Raw genomic sequence first — 19,616 nt, forward strand, 5'->3', positions numbered from 1 at the left:
AAAAAAAAAAAAAAAAAAAAAAAATTAGGTGTAGATACAATCTTCCAAGAACATCCCCTGACTTTCATTTCCACTTTTTAACTACTATCTCCCCATACCCTCTTTTCATCTTCTTGGTACATGCTTTTCTTCTCTGAGCTTTCCTCTGTCGTGGAACTTGTAGGGTTATAATGAAGTTGTTTGCTGTCTCTCACTGAAGCTTCTCTCCTTGTTTTCTTACATTTCCCTTCTTTACTTTTATATTCCACACAGAATGACATCTTTAGCAAAGGCAAAAAGGGCCGGGGATGTGGGTTAGTGGTACAGCACTGGGCTAGCATGCACGAGGCCCTGGGTTCAATTTACCCCTCCCTGGAGGACTTCAGTAACTTTTAGCAAGAGCAGAGAGGCATGGTCTAATGAAAAGTTTACCAGCAACTTCAGGGGAGAAACCAAAGATTAGAAAGAAGTGAAGCAGGTGGCAGGAGAGACCCCATAGAGAAGCACATGTAGTCATGTGCAGAGACCACTAGGAAACGGGGAGGTGTACATAGCAGAGCCATCACTGCTCTTGGCGTGTGGTAGATATGCAGTCATTGCTTATTAAAGTGAATTGGAAGAAAAATAAATGGAACAGTTTTGTTAGGTTACTAAACTGAACAGAAATCATTTTGTTCACACTTAGCATGTGTTGATGTGTAGACTAATAAGCAGTTGTGTCTAGACACCAAAGGGTAGGTATTTATTTCAGTAAATATAAATATCTAATCCTAAGCCCCTTTAACTTGTCTCAATACCTAGATTTGAGGAAGATTATATATATGAATAAAATAAATCAACGTGGCTATTTTTCCAAAAAGAGTTGTTTTCTGACTTCACTTTTAGGTTGGCTGTCCCTGTCCATAGAGTGTCCTAGAACCAAACTCAATTGGACACCAAGTTATAACTGTATACTCTTTAATAGTTTCTTTTTGGAAATGAAAATAAAAAATAGTAGTAATAATTGTAGTAGTATGCTGGCATAAGAGGAAAAACAGGAATTTCTTTAAATGCATTAAATTTTTAGGTTCTTTTAAAAAAACTTATTTTTACATGTACATGTTTATAGCACACAATGATTACATTCCTGTGTGAAGTTGGTACATGTACACAACACATCTCAATTCTTGTTTCTTTTCTATTTTTTCTTTTCTTTCTTTCTTTCTTGCTTTTTTTTTTTTTTTTTTGAGACAATCTCATTATATAATTCAGGCTGGTCTTGAATTCACAGCTAAAAAAGAAACATTCAAATAGCTAAATTCAGTATGTGGTAATGGAAGCTTTACTATTGCATTGTTAATTTTTTTGTTGTTGTTGTTTTTGAGACAGGGTCTCATATAGTTGAGACTGCCCTGGAACTCACTGTGTAGTCCAGGCTGGTCTTGAACTCATAGAGATCTTCCTGCCTCAGCCTCTCGAGTGCTGGGATTACAGGCACCCGGCTTGTAATTTTTTTTGTTTGTTTGTTTTTTTGAGACAGGGTCTCACTATGTAGTTAAGACTGACCTGGAACTCACTATGTAGTCCAGGCTGGTCTCGAACTCACAGCGATCCTCCTGCCTCAGCCTCCCGAGTGCTGGGATTACAGGCATGAGCCACTATACCTGGCTACGGCTTGTAATGTTAATATTTTGAGTTATATACTAAGTGTATAAAGTAATATTTTCAAAATTCTCAATTTTATTAGGTCACAGCTCCATTATGAACTCCTTCAATCTTGATGAAAACCAGGAATTAGAAACCATCTGACTTGCAAAAGAATTTGTTAGTCATTAGATAATTCACTTTCTTTAGGCTTTGCTTTTGTTTTGTGGATGTGTGATATTTTCTCTTGTCTCTGAGGGAAATGTGTTTCTTTTTAAGAAGTCTTTTGCTTGCTGTTTTACTGGGTGGCATTTAGTCTCTTTGAATGTGATGTCCTTGCCTTGGTTGTGTGGAAATTCTGTCTACCTGGTGCTTGATGTTTGAGTGCTCTGTGCTCACTCAGGCAGGTGTGCTACAGTGCTGCCAGGAGGAGTACGATATGCCAGCAGGCGCTCCTCCGGGTGTCTCAGGGCCCCACTGAAGCACCTTGCTCTTCTGCCATCAGGGACTTGCCACAGGCTGGCTCATTGGGGTGGAGGGAGGTGAGCATGAGGGAACAAGGACCAGCCAGCCTGGAGCTCCTGGTAGGGGACTCAGGACTCCTGCTGCTTTCGTGGGGCGTGGTTTCTCCTCATGTGGTCTCTGTGGAAGCACAGAAGCGCAGCCTCAGCTTCTAGCGGCGCTCCTCTGTCTTCCATGCAAGCCTTATCTCCGGGGCAGTGGCAGTGCCTGAACTCCCTGTTGGGAATCGTTGAAATGGCTCCGTATCTTTGGAGCATTTGGTTTCCCTCATGGATCCCAAGCCTGTGGTGCTCCATGATGGTTTTGTTGAGTTTAATGATAATCCTTGATAGTAATTTATAGAATGAGAAGGATTTAGCCTTGCTTGTGGGGAAGGCCTTGCCTATAGTGGTAGTACAGTGCTTGGATCATTTAGGAATTAATGACTCAGTTCTGTTCTGAGTTTCCATTTTTTAAAGCTTTAATTTGTGGACAGTTTTTATGTACTTTAAGCTAATCCTATGAATAGTATAAAAATTCCACTAATAAAACAGTAGAGTGGGGAGTAGTAGTACACATATGTTATCCCAGCACTCTGGTAGACTGAGATGAAAAGATTACCAGTTCCATCCCAGCCTGGCCAACTTAACAATTTAACTGTACTCTGTTTCAAAAAAGAGACAAAATTTTAAAGTTAAGAGACAAAAAATTTTTTTAAAGAGCTGAGGATGTAGGTTAGGGTTAGGGTTAGGGTTAGGCCCTTGTAAAGGCACTGGTTCAATCCTAAGTACCAAAACAAGACAGCAGTTGGATGTGGCTTTCTAGTTTTCTGTGTTACATTGGCAGTTATGCTTTGTGATTGTTGCAGGTACTTCATCTTCTAAACCAACCGTGCTAGCCAATGGTGACCATGCCATAGAAGGGAACAATACTACAGGTAAGTGGTCCCCGGGGTTCCCCAGGTGTTGAGTGAAACATGCACAGGAAACAGTGAAACCTTGGCACGCTTCTTTGAAGAGGATTACTAGTGGAAGTACATGAATAAATATTTCCGAGGTTATTGCTATTGTTGGATGTAAGGGCATCTACTACATAAAATCTCTAACACTGGAAAGAGAAGAATGAGTTTCCTCTGATATTCCTTACATATTTGTTGGAGTTGTACCAGTCATGATTGAATCTACCTTAAAAATACTCTTATAGATGTAGAATACTTACCATCAGATTGTGTTACGTGGGAGGCATTTAGCATCTGCAGCTCTTTAAGGCAGCTCTCTTCCCTGAGTGTGGGCCGTACTTAGTTTGCTTACCCAATCCTAATATTAGGAAATCTTCCAGGAATACATTACAGGCGCTTTCCTTTGTCTTTTGTCCTCAGTCTGTTGTTCCTATATCTTTCCGCTAACTATTGCTTTTGAGATTTATCTCTAACCCTGGCCCACTAGTGAGGCTTTGATATTCTCAGCTTGCATTGAGCTCCTGTGGGTGCTCACCCTATAGCCAGTGTGAACCCCTGCCCGAGTGTCTTTGTGGCAAGCAGAGTTCTCAGCATTCTAGCAGGAGTCTGTCCACAGCAGGGTGTGTTATATAAATCTTTTCTTAGGTAGCCTGTGTGAGAGCCATGTGTTGTGCTTTTATAAGTAACTGCACTTAATTTGCAGTTGTGACTAGGCTGACACAGTAGATCCAGATGTGTTGGCTTCTGGTGCTCCAGCACACTGTGCTCTGGGCCTGGCGTTTGAGGTGCCCTAGTAAAGTGGAGGCCTGCACTGGCCCCAGTGCTGCTGTGTTTCTCTATATGGCTGAGTATCTCGGCCACCAGAAGCTTTTGCTGGACCTGCCATGGGGTTGTGCAGCTTCTGAGGCCTCCAGGAACCTGGAGCCTAGCAATGGCAGCTACTGCAGGATTTAGTCTTTATTCTGTGACTTAAGAACTGTTGTATATGTCTCTGTACCTCAGAGTTATTGACACTTAAGTTCTATTTGTTATGACAAATATGGATATTAGTTTTACCCAGTGACATTAACATTAGCAACTGATAATTTAGGTATTCTTTAAAAACTAGAAACAACCAAAGTGCCACATTATTTTCCAGCTTTGTGAGCTGACATTTTTGTATTTCTCCGATTATTGTAGTCATACGCAGTATTGACTGATTCAGAGCCTGCTTTGAAAGCAGTCATCCACATGCTTGATTTTAAGATAATAGAAATGCAAATATCTCTGTGATTAAAGAAGACACTGGAACATGAATTTAAAAAAAAAAAAAAGTAAATTCAGCTTCTTTAACCAGGAGATAGCATTAGAGGAAGGAAAGGCTTAGAGGTGTTGACTCGATGATCCATTTGGAGAGTGGATGCCAGTAGATGTCGAGCCTGCCCAGAAGAGACGCTGTCTCTGCACTGCGAGTCTTACTAATGCAGGGGAGAAAGAGCAATCATCCACGAAGCCTGGCCTGTGTTTCATGACTTCGTTCGCTGGTGACAAAAGCAGCTCATGTCTTTAATGAACTGCCCAGTGATGTTATAAGAGCAGGTCCTTCTGGTTGCAGGCATCTTTCTACCCCTACGTAGGATGTAACTTGTACATCTGGGTTGTTTAAATTCTGTTGTTTCTGTATCTTTCCCCTAACTATTGCTTTTGAGATTTAATCTCTCATGTACTGTAAAGCAGGCATTTTACTAAGAATTTGCATGTTTCAGTGGACAAGGGAGGAAATAGGGAGGGGGCGATGTGCATGTTTGGGAGCATGTTGTGGCTTGGTTCTCAGGAGAATCTAGCTCAGTGCCATTGTGACTTCTCTCAGGCACTATCTACGGTCCTGAGAGCAGCTCCACCCCACCAGTAACTACACGTAGGGGTTTATAAGCACCTTGCTCTGTTGAACTTGCTGTTTACTAATGACCTGTGCTTTTCTGCCCTTTCCTTCCCCTTCCCCTCCTTCTTCTTCCACCCTTTCTATTTTTTTCCTCCCAGAAACCTAGCGTGTCTCTCAACACTGGGGCTGCGGCAACACCAGACCAGTGGTTTTTCCTAAGAACCGTTACACTCCTAAAACCTTCAGCATTTTGCAGCTTTGCTTTTCCTTCCGGGACACGATGTAGAAGAAGCTGAGGGTAGTTCTTCGGGGCCTCTTTCTGCTGATGCCTGGGCAAACCACCTCCTCCTCCTTGTGCTCTGCAGGGCTTGATGGAACCTCCTTTCCCTTTGTGAGCACAATGTGCAAAAGCAATTCTTTTTAATTTTAGTATTTTTAAAAGGTCATCTGATGTCTTTTATTTCCTGTTCTTTTAAAATTTTATCATTTAACTCAGTCTCACATTTTTTCCTTTTCTTTACACATGTTTAGTTGGACTTTTTCATTTGCTTTTGAATATTCAGCATGAGTCAGGATATCGTAACCCAAACGAGAACATGTGCTTTCATAAAGGGGCTGAGGTCACCAGTACTGCAGCGAGTTTCCCTTTCCTGTCCCTCCTCTTCCCTTGTGGGAGCTTGCCTTTTAGTGATATTTAATCTCTCAGCCTACCTGTTTTCACCTTATGAAAATCTGGATGTTATTTATTTTAAAGCTTTCTAGTTTAGAGTAGGTCTGATTAAACTTTGGAGTATTTCTCCAAGTTTTAAGTTCTTTTTTGTTATTTGCAAGTTGGGCCAAGGTTGTATTTATCATGAAATTTTATCTGTTTATCTAGGGCTATGTTCTGAAAATTTGACTACCTTATTATCGTTTATTGAGTTTTTATAATTAGAGTTAACCTTTTGAGCATGATCATCAGCTATCAAAATAAAAATTGAGAAGTTAAAGAAAATGGAACTAAGTCATACTGTCCTCAGATCCTATATTGTTAGAATACTGGGATGTTGATAAGACAAAAAATAACTTCTGTAACAACTCCAAAGTGAATATAAATTGCAACATATTTAAAAGGTACAATTAGGCAAATTTCTAATGGGGTTATTTTTCTCTGCCCTTGGGCTCATACCCAGGCTCTTATACAGATTAACCAATTGATCTGCCACTGAGCTAACATCCTTAGCCCCTTGTTTTGTTTTGGTTTGGTTTTGAGATAGGGTCTTGCTGAGTTGCTCAGGCTGGCATTGAACTCCTGGGCTCAAGCAGTCCTCCTGCTTCAGCATTCTTAAACCTCTGAACTGCAGGCGTAAACCACCACACCCAGCTTCTGATTCACCTCAAGGTCTGTTCAGGATTGATAGTTCTTTGAAATCTAGAAATAACTCTTTATACTGCGTTGCAGTAGGATTGGTGGCTCACTCCCAAGACCTGGGTGTAAAATCATTTATTGTGAGCATTAGCCATTATATTCACACGTTCTCAGGATTGTCTCAATGGTACTTTCTTATTTTTATTCTTTATTTTTCCAAATTCATAGATTAAAAAAAATCTAGAATCATTTAGGATAAGTACTGTGCATTTTCACAGTAGTAAACTTTGAATGGATTTTTAGAAATGGAATATAAATGATAGACTATGTTTTGAAATCTTAAGAGGACAGTTCTGGTTTCAAATCTGGAATATAAAATGCCCTTAAGTTTTTATCCTGTTACTGATTGTGTAGAGCTTTTTTAAACTCTAAGGTACTGATTGCTTCAGATTAAAGGAAATAATTATAAATATCATATCATGAGGAAGGTACAGTACATGTAGTTTTAGATCCTCTGGTATAAAACTGCTTTGGAGAGGTGAAATTGGGATCCTGAAAGCATCAGCAGTCCCTGTAGGACCTTCTCACATTCGGGAAGCACTTCTCTTCAGCAGGGATCTAGTTGCAAGGGTTGAGTCTCTCCCAGTACTCTGACCATTGGCTTCTTAGCAGGAGACACTTGAGGGAGGGACCACATTTGAGAGAGAAGAGTTTGGGTTTATCAGTTGATGAAATAGAAGACTCCTACCACAGGAAGTACACCATCAAATCAAACACGGCTCTCCATTTTGGATGTGAAGTTGTTCATTACGTTGTTTTTGTGTAGAAGACTTTCCCAAACTGATAGTACTGCCTTTTAAAAATTGTGTTTGACATCTTTCTGCTGCTTCTCACCTGTCTGTAGCTTGTCCAAGGGTCGGGTGGATAGAGGGCTGGATGCATCTTTCTCTTACACACACTCATACTTCATGTTTGACCTTGATTTATTCTACTTTTTATTTCCATTTGATTATGTTTGCTTTTGTTTGAGAATTTTAAAAATGTATTTTCCTTTTGAATGTATAGGATTGTTGAATTTTTCTACTGACAGCTAGCTAAAAATTGGTATATTTTATTACCTTCTTTTTCCTTTGAATGTTTAACTTTGAAAGAATGTAATTTTCACGTACATACATTCATGTGAAGTTACATATGCTCATGTGAAGTAGTCAGTCCCATAAAACATGCTATATTGCTGTCATGCTCAGACATGCCAGACAGCTAAGGGCTGCTCTATTGAAATGTGATGTTTTTCATGTTCTCGCCCCCCCCCCATTTTTGGCCCAATGTTGATGATATAGAACTTGTTTTCAAATATTTTTCTAACTTCATTCACATACCTAAGTTTGTATTTTTTGTGACTTTGGACTTTAACAGTTTGTATATGGGGACATTTTAATGTGATCATTGTGCTAAACTAACTAATAAATATCTTGCATTAACATCTCACAGACTGGATTTTGGTTGGGGTCTTAATTATTTGAGGGTGATGTAACTAAGACACAGTTTTCATAAATACTCTTTGAAGCCTGTCTAACAAAACTTCTATCTCACCAACTATAATTCCATAATTGTAGGGACTTTTTACCAAACGCTTTTACTTACGTTATCACCATTTTGATCATGACGGTAAAAAACCCTTTCATCTAGAATAAATATTAAGTTCAGGTGATTATTGAATTTTTTTTTTTTAAGCTTTTTTGAGACTAGGTCTCACTATTAGTTCAGGCTGGCCTTGCACTCACCATGTAGCCCAGGCTGGCTTCGAACTTGCAGCAATCCTCCTGCCTCAGCCTCCCAAGTGCTGGGATTACAGGAGTGTGCCACCATGCTAAGCGATTATTGATTTTTAATAGCATTTGGTGAGAAAGATAGTTGAAAGAATGGCAAAAAAAAGTCATCTAAAAAGCAGTTTCTTCTTTTTTCTTTTTCTTTTTTTTGGTGATACTGGGGATCGAACTCAGGATCATGCGCTTGCAAAGCAGGCAACGAACCACTAAGCTAAATCCTCAGCCCCTGAACGTGAATTTTAATGGAACCAAACAAATGTGGTATTAGAAAGTATCTAATTGATTTGGCATAGAAACTGCTTTTTAGAGGCTGGGGATTTAGCTCAGTGGTTCCACCATCTGCCTCACAAGTACAAGGTCCTGAGTTTGAGCCCTGATATCACAAAAAAAAAAAAAAAAAAAAAAAAAAACAAAAAAAAAAAAAAAAAAAAAAAAAAAAAAAAACCCTACAAAAAGCAAACTATAAAATTCACATTCACAGAAATCCCTTCTGAGTTTCTGAGTTATCAAATAAAATGCGCTACATTTACATTTAATTTTGTACCTTTATTATTTTATAGTCCAGAATGCTGTGTCTAGTTTGATCCCCGGTACCAGAATGCTGTGTCTAGAAAGAATTCAGCAGAATGTCCAGTTGTTTAGCCATTTCGTTTATTTAGCTGCTGTTGTTGTTTTTTGTACTGGGGATTGAACTCAACTTTGCACTTGGAAGGCAGGTGTGGTGCCACTGAGCTAAATCCCCAGCCCGTTTGTTTGTTTTGAGACAGAGTTTTGCTATGTTATTTAAGATGGTTTTTTTTTTTCCCCTGTAGTGGGATTCAAACTTAGGACTTTGTACTTTTGAGGCAGGTGGCAGAACCACTGAGCTAAATTCTCAGCTAAGCTGTTCTAGAACTCTTACCTCAGCCTGCTCTGCTGAGTGCTGGGATTACAGGCATGTGCTACCATGAGCAGCCTGAGTTAATGTTTGTTGTTTTTTGGTTGTTTTTTTCCCCAGTACCAGGGATCGAACTCAGGACCGCGTGCTTGGCAGACAGGCACTGTGCCACTGAGCTACAACTTAGCCCTGTTTGTTGTTGTTGTTGTTTTCTTGTTTGTTTTTTGAGACAGGGTCTCACATGTAGTTCAGGCTGGCCTTGAACTCAGTATGTAGCCCAGGTTGGCCTCAAATTTGCTGAGATCGGTTTCCTCTGACTTCTCGTGCTGGGATTATAGGCATGTGCCACCGTGACTGGCTGTGTTAGTGTTGCTTTACAGTAGATAGGTTATAATATGTTAGCTGAATTAAGACATTGAAAAGATTAAGGAGATTTACATGGTATAAGAACTTAACTTGGAAGCTCTTTTCGTTTTCTTTTTCTTAGAAAGCTCATTGTGACTGAGTGTGGTGGTGCATACTGATAATCCCAGCACTCAAGCTAAGTAGAAGGATCCCAAGTTCGAGCCCAGTCCAGGCAATTTAATGAGACCCTGTCTCAGAAAGGGGAGGGGGCCTGGAGATGTGAAGGCCATGGGTTCAATCCCCCGTATTGAAGAAAAAAATTACAGTAGTGTAAGTAATTTACAATTTTGTCTTATAGGTACCCTAGGCTTAAAGCTTCCTGTCATAGAAGCAATTCTTGTGTTTTATTTATCATATATACTGGTGAAGAGAGGTGAGAGCTGGCTCCATGTGTACTCTTCTTCCTCTCTGATTTCATTTGATGGGGCTGGGAGGCAAGAGAGAGTTCTTGGCGCTGGCACAGGTCTGGTTGGGTACATACAGTGTTACTGTGTGTAAAACTGGATTATCTCTGATTTTATATGATGGGGTTCCATTACAGTGAAGGCTAAATGAGATTAAACTACAGATTATTTGTAGAATCACCTTCTGTGCTACCTTGAGATGTTACTATTGTTTACCAGATGGGACCCCCTGACTGGGTGTGATCAGAATGGGGGATATGGCGCTGGCAGGTCTGGTTGGGTACATACAGTGTTACTGTGTGTAAAACTGGATTATCCTTGATTTTATATGATGGGGTTCCATTACAGTGAAGGCTAAATGAGATTAAACTACAGATTATTTGTAGAATCACCTTCTGTGCTACCTTGAGATGTTACTATTGTTTACCAGATGGGACCCCCTGACTGGGTGTGATCAGAATGGGGGATGGTTTTTATCGTGATAAGGCTTCTGAAGGTGCTGTGGCGGCAGTCCCCAAGGCCCATCCCCACCGCAAAACAAGTACAAGCACTTGGATTGTTGGGACACAGAGCAGCATCCTTGTGTGTTTCATCACTTCTTGATCATCTGAGAGGGTGCAAAGGATTTAACCTCATAACAGTTTGAAACCATCAAACTCTGAAATACTAACAGATACAAGAATCTGCAATTAGAGTTTCTGCACAGCTGTTGCAACCAACTCATATGTTGATACTGCATTTCCAACATAAAACAGCACTTGATGTTCCTGAGTGTAGACTGGCAACGAATCCTTTCCCCAACCCCTCCTGGAATTTGGCAGTTTTCACTCTTTGATTTTTTAGATGTGAGTTGAATGTTGATGACACAGCAATAATATACCAACTCCTAATGTTTCTTAAAGGTTTTTTGGTAATGATTTTCTGTTAAAAATACAGAAATCTTAGGCCAGGTATTTAGCTCAGTGGTTCTGTAGCCTGCCTTGCAAGGACCGGAGTTTGATCCCTGGTACAAACAAAAACAACAACAACAAAAAAAACAAAAAACAATTCTTTTCAGAAAAATCCACATACAACCATTCGCTCTAGAAAGCTAACTTCCTAAATTTTATTTTCAGGGCACTTCCATTGAGGGGCAGGTAAGTTACTGGGGGTTGAGTTTACCATCTTCACACTAAAGCCACATTCCCAACCACTTTTTCAAATTTTTTATTTTGAGGCAGGGTCTTGCTAAATTGCCCAGTATGCACTCAAACTTGTGATTCTCCTGCCTCAGCCTCCCACAGTGCTGGGATTACAAGTGCACCACACCTGTCTGACATTTAGGGTCTTTATGACTCTTAAAACTAATTCATGAACTGAGTGTAAGAAGCCTCATCTAAGCAAAGGATATTTTACTTTTAAGAATTTCATAAATAACATGAATACATGAATATTCTCGTGGATATTTAAAGCAGTATCCAAGATTAGAAGATGTTTTTCTCCCCGTGGAACTATTGACACGCTAATATAAACTAAGCATGTATTTTTACATGATTTTAGTCTTGAACAGATTTTTCTGTTTGTTATACATACCATTAATAAGATTTACTGTCCTTTGTATGCATTTGAAGGTGTAAACTCTTTGACTATCTATCTATTTATTTATTTATTTTTGGTTTTTTGAGACAGACCTGGAACTCACTGTGCAGCCCAGGCTGGTCTCGAACTCACAGCCATCCTCCTGCCTTAGCCTTCCATGTGCTGCGATTAAAGGCGTGTGCCCACACCCGGCTTTTTGACTATATAATATATCAATTTTTCATTTGATGAAATGAGCTTGAGTGATTTTACTCTGAAAAGAAGCCTATCTTTCCACATCAGTGTATTATGTAACTGTGAACCCCCACACATACTCTGCCCCTCTGGGGTGCAAACCTAGGCTTTGCAGCTGCTAGATGAACACTTATTACTGACTCCCCTTTTGTTTGAGATAGGGTCTCACTATGTTGCCGGTGTTGGCCTAGCTCACCTGAAACTTGCCATCCCTCTGCTTCAGCCTCCTTAGTAGCTGGAGTTTCCATTGTTCGCCCCCCCACCCCCCATCTGTCTGTGTTTTCTTCATTCCTTCCCTCTCCTTCCTCCCTCCCTCCCTTCCTTCCTTCAGATCTCACTAATGCAGTTAAGGCTGGCCTTGAACTCATGGCGATCCTTCTGCCTCGGCCTCCTGAATGCTCAGATTACAGGTGTGCACCACCATGCCCAGCACAAAAAGTCTTAAGTGCTAACTATCAGGAATGCTCTTGGAAGGCCTTTTTTGTTTTTTTCTTCTGTACTGGGGATTGAACTCAGGACCTTGCAATTTTGAGGCAGGTGGGGTGCCACTGAGCTAAATCCTTGGCCTGGAAGGCTTACTTTAAAGGCTTAGAGTCAGTTCCAAACTAGAAGAAGGGATTTGCATGAAGGAAATTTATTTTGTCAAGCCTTCCCGGGGAACAAGACAGGGAAATTTAGGCCTGGGGTTGTAGCTTGGTGTTAAAGTGCTTGCCTACCATGTGTGAGGCCCTGCAAAAAGTAAAGTAACCCAAAAAGAGAGAGCGGCTGGGAAATGGTAATGAGGAAAAGGAAAAGGTAAACAGTGAGGTGTTCTTCACTCAGTTACCACTTTGTGGAAAGGAGGCTTAGTCCTGCCTCAGGTCAAGGATGTGAGTAATGTTTATAACTTGATAGCCAGAGGTTAGCACTCTGCTTCTGGATGCAGGCTCATGCAGTACCAGGCTCCATTCTGTGGTGTCAGATAAGCTAGGAGGCAGGAAACTTTGGTTTGGTTGAAATCAGTCACTTCCAGGTCACACCTGTGCATAGCTGGATGCTGCCCCACAGCTGGAGTAAAAGACAAAATTTAAAAGAAGTGTCCATTTAAGCAAAACATTATCTGAAGCCAAGTCTTTCAATATCAGATTTGTCTCCATGCCTTGCTAGAGAGAATGGGGCTGAAGGTGAAATCCTTAGATACTATGTAGGAAAACTTGAAACAACTCCATCTAGCATGGCCTTAATTATTTAGTGTAATTGTGAGAAAATATAGAAGCAGTCACACAAGTTAGTTTTAGGGTTTCCTGTCCTAATGTTTGCTTCTTAACTGTTGCAGTAGTTTCTTTGTGGGATGTGGGAATTTATCCACTTTGTGTGTTATATAATTTGTAGGCCTGTGATTGTCCTTATAAGCCTTTTTAGTTCCATAACATTGGTAGTGATATATTTTCTTTCATTTAATAATTTGAGCCCTCCTTTTTTCATGCCAACCGTACCCAAATTTTGTCAATCTCTTTAAAGAATGAACTTTTGGAGCTGGGCGTAGTGGCTCACATCTGCAATCCAGGCACTCCAGAGGCTGAGGCAAAAGGGTTTCAAGGCCAGTCTGAGACCCTGTCTTAGAACATACATACAAACAAACATGCAGCCAAAATACCGACTTTCACTTTGAGTTCTTTATTTTCTCTTTTATATTTCCTTTATTTCCATTTACTATTTCCTTCTTTCTGCTTCCTTTTGGTTTAGTGTGGGCTCCCTACCTATCTCAAATTTATTGAGAGAAAGATAGCTTCTCTCTAAGAGGCTGAAGAGGGACTGGAAAATGGGTTACACTTTGGTTTTTTTTGGTACGGGGGATCCAACTTGGGCCCTTGCACTTGCAAGGGAGGTGGCAGAACTACTGAGCTAAATCCCCGGCCTGGTTATGCTTTAAAAAAAAAAAATTTTTTTTTTCTTTTTGATACCGGGGATCAAACTCAGGACCTTGCACTTTGGAGGCAGGCGCAGTGCCGCTGAGCTTAAATTCCTGGCCTTTTCTGGTTTCTTAAAGTGAAAGATTATTATGTTAGTTTATAGGTTTTTTTTTTTCCCCAGGTTGGGATTTGCAACGGGGATTTACTCAGTGCCTTCACACTGAGCTGTATACCCAGCCCTTTAAAAACTTTTGAGACAGTCTTGCTGAGTTCCCAAGGATTGAATTGGTAATTCTTCTGCTTCAGCCTCTGATAGTATAGGGATTACACAGTAATCCCTATATGCACCATCATGCCTGGCCAATTTGGGATCTTTTACATTTTTATTCTTTTAATATAAGCATTTATGGCTACCCATTTACTCCTGAGTACGGATTTAACTGATTCTGTAAGTTTTGTTATGTCTTGTTGCACTTATTTCAAAGTGTTTTGTAATTTCCTTTCTTTCACAGATGGATTATTTAGAATTGCTGTGTTAATTTGTACATACTTGTGAATTTCCCAAACTTCTATCTCCTTTTTATTCTAATTTCAACGTATTGTGGTTGAACAGTATGCTTTGTGTAATTTCTACCTTGTATTTATTTGTTTTGTGTTGTCCGGGATGGCTTCCAGCTCTCAGTTCTCGCATCTGAGCCTACTTCCGAGATAGCTGGGGTTAATGGTGAACCCCTGCTCCTAGCTTTGATTTGTTATGATTTTGGTACTTTTGTTTTTCATTTTTCTCTGTATTTTTGTGAGACAGGGTCTCAATATGTATTTCAGGATGGTCTTGAACTTGCTATGTATGTAGCCCAGGCTGGCCTCAAAGTTTTGGTGATCCTCCTGCCTCAGCCTCCCTGGTGCTGGGACTATAGGTGTGTGCTACTGTGCCTGGCTCAGTACTTTTAAATATATGGAGGCTTGCTCTGTGGCTCAGTTTACAGTCTACCTTGGGGAACAGTGCATATTCTGTTGTTAGAAGAATGTTCTAGAAGATTTGGTTTATGGTGTTGTCCAGCTCTGCTATGTCCTTTTTAACTTTTTTTTAAATATTCTAATTGTTATACCCATTAATAGAAATAGGAGAAGCCTCTAATAATTACAGAATTATTTTTCACCCTTCAATTCTGTTTAGGGATTTTATCCTACTATATGTAAGTGTGAAAGTGTGTGTGTGTGTGTGTGTGTGTGTGTGTGTGTATGTGTTTATTTTTGCAGTACTGGGGGTTGAACCAATATGTATGTGAGAGTGTGTGGGTGTGTGTGTGTGTGTGTGTGTGTGTGTATGTGTTTATTTTTGCAGTACTGGGGGTTGAACCTGGAATCTGCTGAGCTACTCCCCCCCACTTAAAATCTGTCTTGAGACATGGTCTTTTGGTTTTTTGCGAAAAGGTTTGCTATATAGTTCAGACTGGCTTTGAACTCACTGTGTGGTTTATGCTGTCGTTGAACTCATGGTGATCCTCTTGCCTCGGCCTCCTGAATGCTGGGATGACAGATGTGCACCACCATACCCTAGTGCCTGAAAATGGCTTAATATTCAGAATATATAAAAAGCTTTTATAACTCCATCAAAATAAAATAAGATTTTAAATTGAGCAAAGGAGCCAGACATGGTGCTGCATGACTGTAATCCTAGCATTTGGAAGGCTGAAGCAGGAAGATTGCGAGTTGAGTCCCACCTAGGCAACTTTTCAAAACCTGTCTCAAAAAAATTCTTTTTAAAGGTCTGGAGATGTACTTCAGTGTGAAGGCCCTGGGTTGAGAGCTCAGAACTATGAAAAACAGGTGGAAGGACTTAAACATCTCTTCTAAGAAGCCATCCAAATGATCAACAAGCCTATTCACCACAAGCAATTTACATCATCAGCTCAGGAATTAAACTTAAAATGAGAAGGCACCTAAATAAGATGCAACCTCCCCATACTTCTGATTCACCAGGGGTAAAGTCAGGGCCAGTGAGGTGGAACAATCCATAAACCACCTGTGTAGAATCTGAAGCTGCAACAGTGGAAATAGCAAAGCAGATGAATGAGGCTCTAGAAAAAAACAAAGCAGAAATAATTTCTCAGATAACTACAGAGATATTGACGAGAATAAAAGACATGCTTAGTGACTCTAGAGCAGATACAGATTTAAAAAAATAGAGGAGCTCGGGAAAATCGTGGAAACCATGAACGCCAAGTGTAGGAAAGAAGTGAAATCCATGAAACACATTCAAACAGATATCCAGGAGGTTAAAAATTCCATTGAAACTATACACAGTAGAATGAGCCAATGTAAGGACAGAAACTCACATGTAGAAGACAAGATTGTGGTTACTGATCATGAAAAGAGAGATTTTTAAAAGCAAGGAACCATGAGAACTCAACCCAATAGCTGCTAGATGATGCAAAGAAGAGTAATGTAGGATTGATCAATGTCGGTGAAAAAACAGGAGCTAGCACAAATGACATTAAAAAAACAAAAAACTATTAGCAGAAGAAATGGCAAAAACTTCCAAAACAAGGGAAAAGAATTTGACATACGGTGGAGTGAGGGCTATAGGACTCCATTTAGCCCTGATCAAAACCAATCTTCCTGAAGGCATATAATAGTCAAAATTCCAGAAATTCAACATAAGGACAGAATATTAAAAGCTGTTAGGCTTTCTTTTGTATGTGATTTTTTTTTTCTATCAGAATCACAACAAGCTTCTCAATACAAACCCTCAAGTCAAGGAGATCTTGGAGTGAAGTATTTCAAGCTCTAAAGGAAAACCTCAAAAAACTATCTTTCAGAATTGAAGGAGAAATGAGATACTTCCATGACAACAACTGAGGAAATTCATAAACACCAAACCAGTGCTCCCAAGTGCTCTGAAGGATGTTCTAGAAAGAGATAATAAGGGTTCCATAATATCAAGCAATGAATCCACAAGGCAAGGCAAAAAATTAAACAGATGACAGACGGAAGCCAACAACGAGAAAATAATATGACAGGGATAAGTCAATCAGTACATACCAGTTATAACTTTCACTGTTAATGGTCTCAATTCACCAGCCAAAAGAAGATTGGCAAAAATGGATTAAGAAGCATGATCCACAATATGTTGCAAATAAGGACCCATTTAATTAAGAAAGAAGTTCATAGATTGAAAGTTAAAAGATGGACAATAATACTTTATGCAACAGGAACCCAGACATTTATTTTGTGGAAAAAGTGAATTTCAAACCAAGACTGATAAAGAGAGACAAAGAAAGTCACTGTATCCTTGTAAAGGGAACAATCCAAGAGGAAGAGATGACAATTATTAATATATATGTATCAAATACCAGCAACCCAACTATATAAAAGAAATATTAATGGACACAAGAAGTCAAATGAACACTAATACATTTGTGATGGGGATCCTCAATACCCCACTGTCACAGAAGGATAAACTAGACAAAAAATCAACAATGAAATACTAGCACTGAAGCAAACTTTTGTACAAATGGGCTTAGTAGATATCTACAGTGTTCCACTCCACAGTATCAGAATATACATTCTTCTCAGCTGCACATGGGATATTCTTCAAAACAGACTATATACTAGCTCATAGAACGTGCTTAAGTAAATTCAAAAGAATTGAGATTATCCCACACATATTATCAGACTAGTGCAGTGAAATTGGAAATCAACCGCAAAAGAAACCAGAAGAACTTCATAAACCCATGGAAATTAAACAATACTCTCCTGGACAACCAGTGGGTCACAGATGAAATTAAAGAAGAAATTAGACAGTATCTACAATTAAATGATAATGCCAGTACAACATCCTGGAACTTATGGGGCACAAAGCAGTCCTGTGAGAGAAATTTATAGCAGTGAATACCCATATGAGGAAAACAGTATGGGCACAAATAAACACCTGAACGTTGAACCTCAAGGTTCTAGAAAAAGAAGAACAAGGGAGAAAATTATCAAGATCAGAGCCGAAATTAATGCAGTGGAGACTAAGAAAACAGTAGAAAGAATCAACGAATTGAAGAGTTGGTTCTTTGAAAGATTAAAGTTGACAAACCCTTACCACCCTGCCTTATCAAAAAAAAAAAAAAAAGTAAAGATCAAATCCATGCAGTCAAGAATGAAAAGGGTGCCGGGTGTGGTGGCGCACGCCTTTAATCCCAGCATGGGAGGCTGAGACAGGAGGATTGCTGTGAGTTCAAGATCAGCCTGGGCTATATAGTGAGTTCCAGGTCAGTCTCAACTACATAGTGAAACCCTGTCTCAAAAAAAAAAAAAAAAAAAAAAAAAAAAAAAAAAGAAAGAATGAAAAGGGTGAAATCACAAATCCTGTAGAAATCCAGAAGATACCTACTTTTGAGAACCTGTATTCTAATAAGACAGAAAACACAGAAGACATGGACAGATTCCTAGATACGTATCAAAACTGAATAAAAAAGATATAGAAATTCTAAGTAAACCAATATCAGTCAGTAAAAATGAAGATATAACTAAAACCATACCAATAGGGCTAGGGATTTAGCTCAGTGGTTCCAGCGCCTGCCTCACAAGCGTAAGGGTCAGAGTTCAATCCCCAGTACCAAAAAAAAAAAAAAAAAAAAAAAAAACCAAAAAAAAAAAAAAAAAAAAAAAAAACCCAAAAAACTATACCAACAAGACCAGGGATGTAACTCAGTGGTGCCACCTCCTGCCTAGGACCCAAGTTTGATCCTGGTACCCAAACAAACAAACCTACCAAGAACAACAAAAAAGCCCAGGCCCTGATTCACTGCTGTATTCTAGGAGAAATTTAGAGAAGACCTGATTCCACTATTTCTCAAACTCTTTAATGAAATTGAAAGGGAAGCAATACTCCTAATTTCATTCCTGGAGGCAACCATTACCCTGATACCAAAGCCAGAGAAGGATCCAATCAAAAAAGAGAACTACAGGCCAATCTCCCTAATCATCATAGATGCAAAAATCCTCAATAAGATACTGGCAAACAGAATACAGCAAGTCATCAAGAAGTCCTTCACCTTGACCAAGAAGGATTCATCCCAGGGATGGATGCAGGCATGCTTCAACTTAATGCAAACCAATACATGTAATTTAACTATATTAACAGAGACAAGTACAAAAACCACATGGTTGGGGCCAGGGATTTAGATCAGTGGTTCCACTGTCTGCCTCACAATCGCAAGGTCCCAAGTTCGATCCCTGGTACCAACAAAACAAAACAAAAAAACACATGAACCTCTCAACAGATGCAGCAGAAAAGGCATTTGACAATGTCCACCACCCATTCATGATAAAAACCCTACAGAAAACTGGAATAGGTGGTCTTTATCTCAATCTGATAAAAGCCATCTATGACAAACCAACAGCCAACATCATACTAAATGGAGGAAAACTAAAAGTTTTCACTCTAAAATCAGGAACAAAAGACAAGGATGTCCACTGCCACCACTCTTATTCAATACAGTTCTGGAAACATTGGCCAGAGCAATTAGACAAGAGAAAGAAATGAATAAGAATAGGAAAGGAAGAAGTTGAAGTATCATTATTTGCCAATGACACAGTACATAGACGACCCCAAAAACTCTACCAAAAAGATGTCTAGATTTAATAACCAAATTCATTTACAGTGTAGCTGGATATAAAGTGAACACTCAAAAAATCAGTAGCCTTCCCATACAGAAACAACAAACTCACTGAGAGAAATTAGGGAAACGACACCTTTCACAATATTGTTAAAGACAAAAGCACTGTCTAGGAATCAGTCTAATGAAGGAAGTAAAAGACCTTTACACTGAAAACTGTAGTATGCTAAAAAAAGGAGATTGAAAAGAATATCAGAAAATGGAAAGATATTCCTTTGTTCTTGGGTAAGAACTAATACAGTGAAAATGGACGTACTTCCAAAATTTTTAACAGATTTAATGCAATCCCCATTAAAATTCCAAAAGTGTATCTCACAGAATTAGAAAAAAATCTCCTGAAAATCATTTGGAACTAGAAGAGACCTACAATAGCAAAGACAATTCTGGGCAACAAAGACAAGACGGGAGCATCACAATTCCTAACACACACACGATCACATTATATATATATATTA

The 19,616-nt window shown here is 39.4% G+C and overlaps 1 protein-coding gene across 13 annotated transcripts in view; it reads left to right on the plus strand.

Moving 5' to 3' along the window:
• Map4 (microtubule associated protein 4) overlaps positions 1 to 19,616 on the plus strand; it is a 124,715-nt gene that overhangs the window by 39,370 nt on the left and 65,729 nt on the right. For 12 of the 13 annotated variants that reach the window (XM_010624303.3, XM_010624311.3, XM_010624305.3 and 9 more), the window contains exon 3: positions 2,972 to 3,040. In XM_010624303.3, coding sequence (XP_010622605.1) covers positions 2,972 to 3,040 — 69 coding nt within the window. Of the gene's footprint in view, positions 1 to 2,971; positions 3,041 to 5,080; positions 5,402 to 19,616 lie in introns of those variants that run through there. The other variant, XM_010624319.3, reaches the window with a different exon arrangement.

This window comes from Fukomys damarensis, unplaced genomic scaffold, assembly GCF_012274545.1.
Source record: "Fukomys damarensis isolate Sample0158 unplaced genomic scaffold, DMR_v1.0_HiC HiC_scaffold_12, whole genome shotgun sequence".
Lineage (NCBI taxonomy): Eukaryota > Metazoa > Chordata > Mammalia > Rodentia > Bathyergidae > Fukomys > Fukomys damarensis.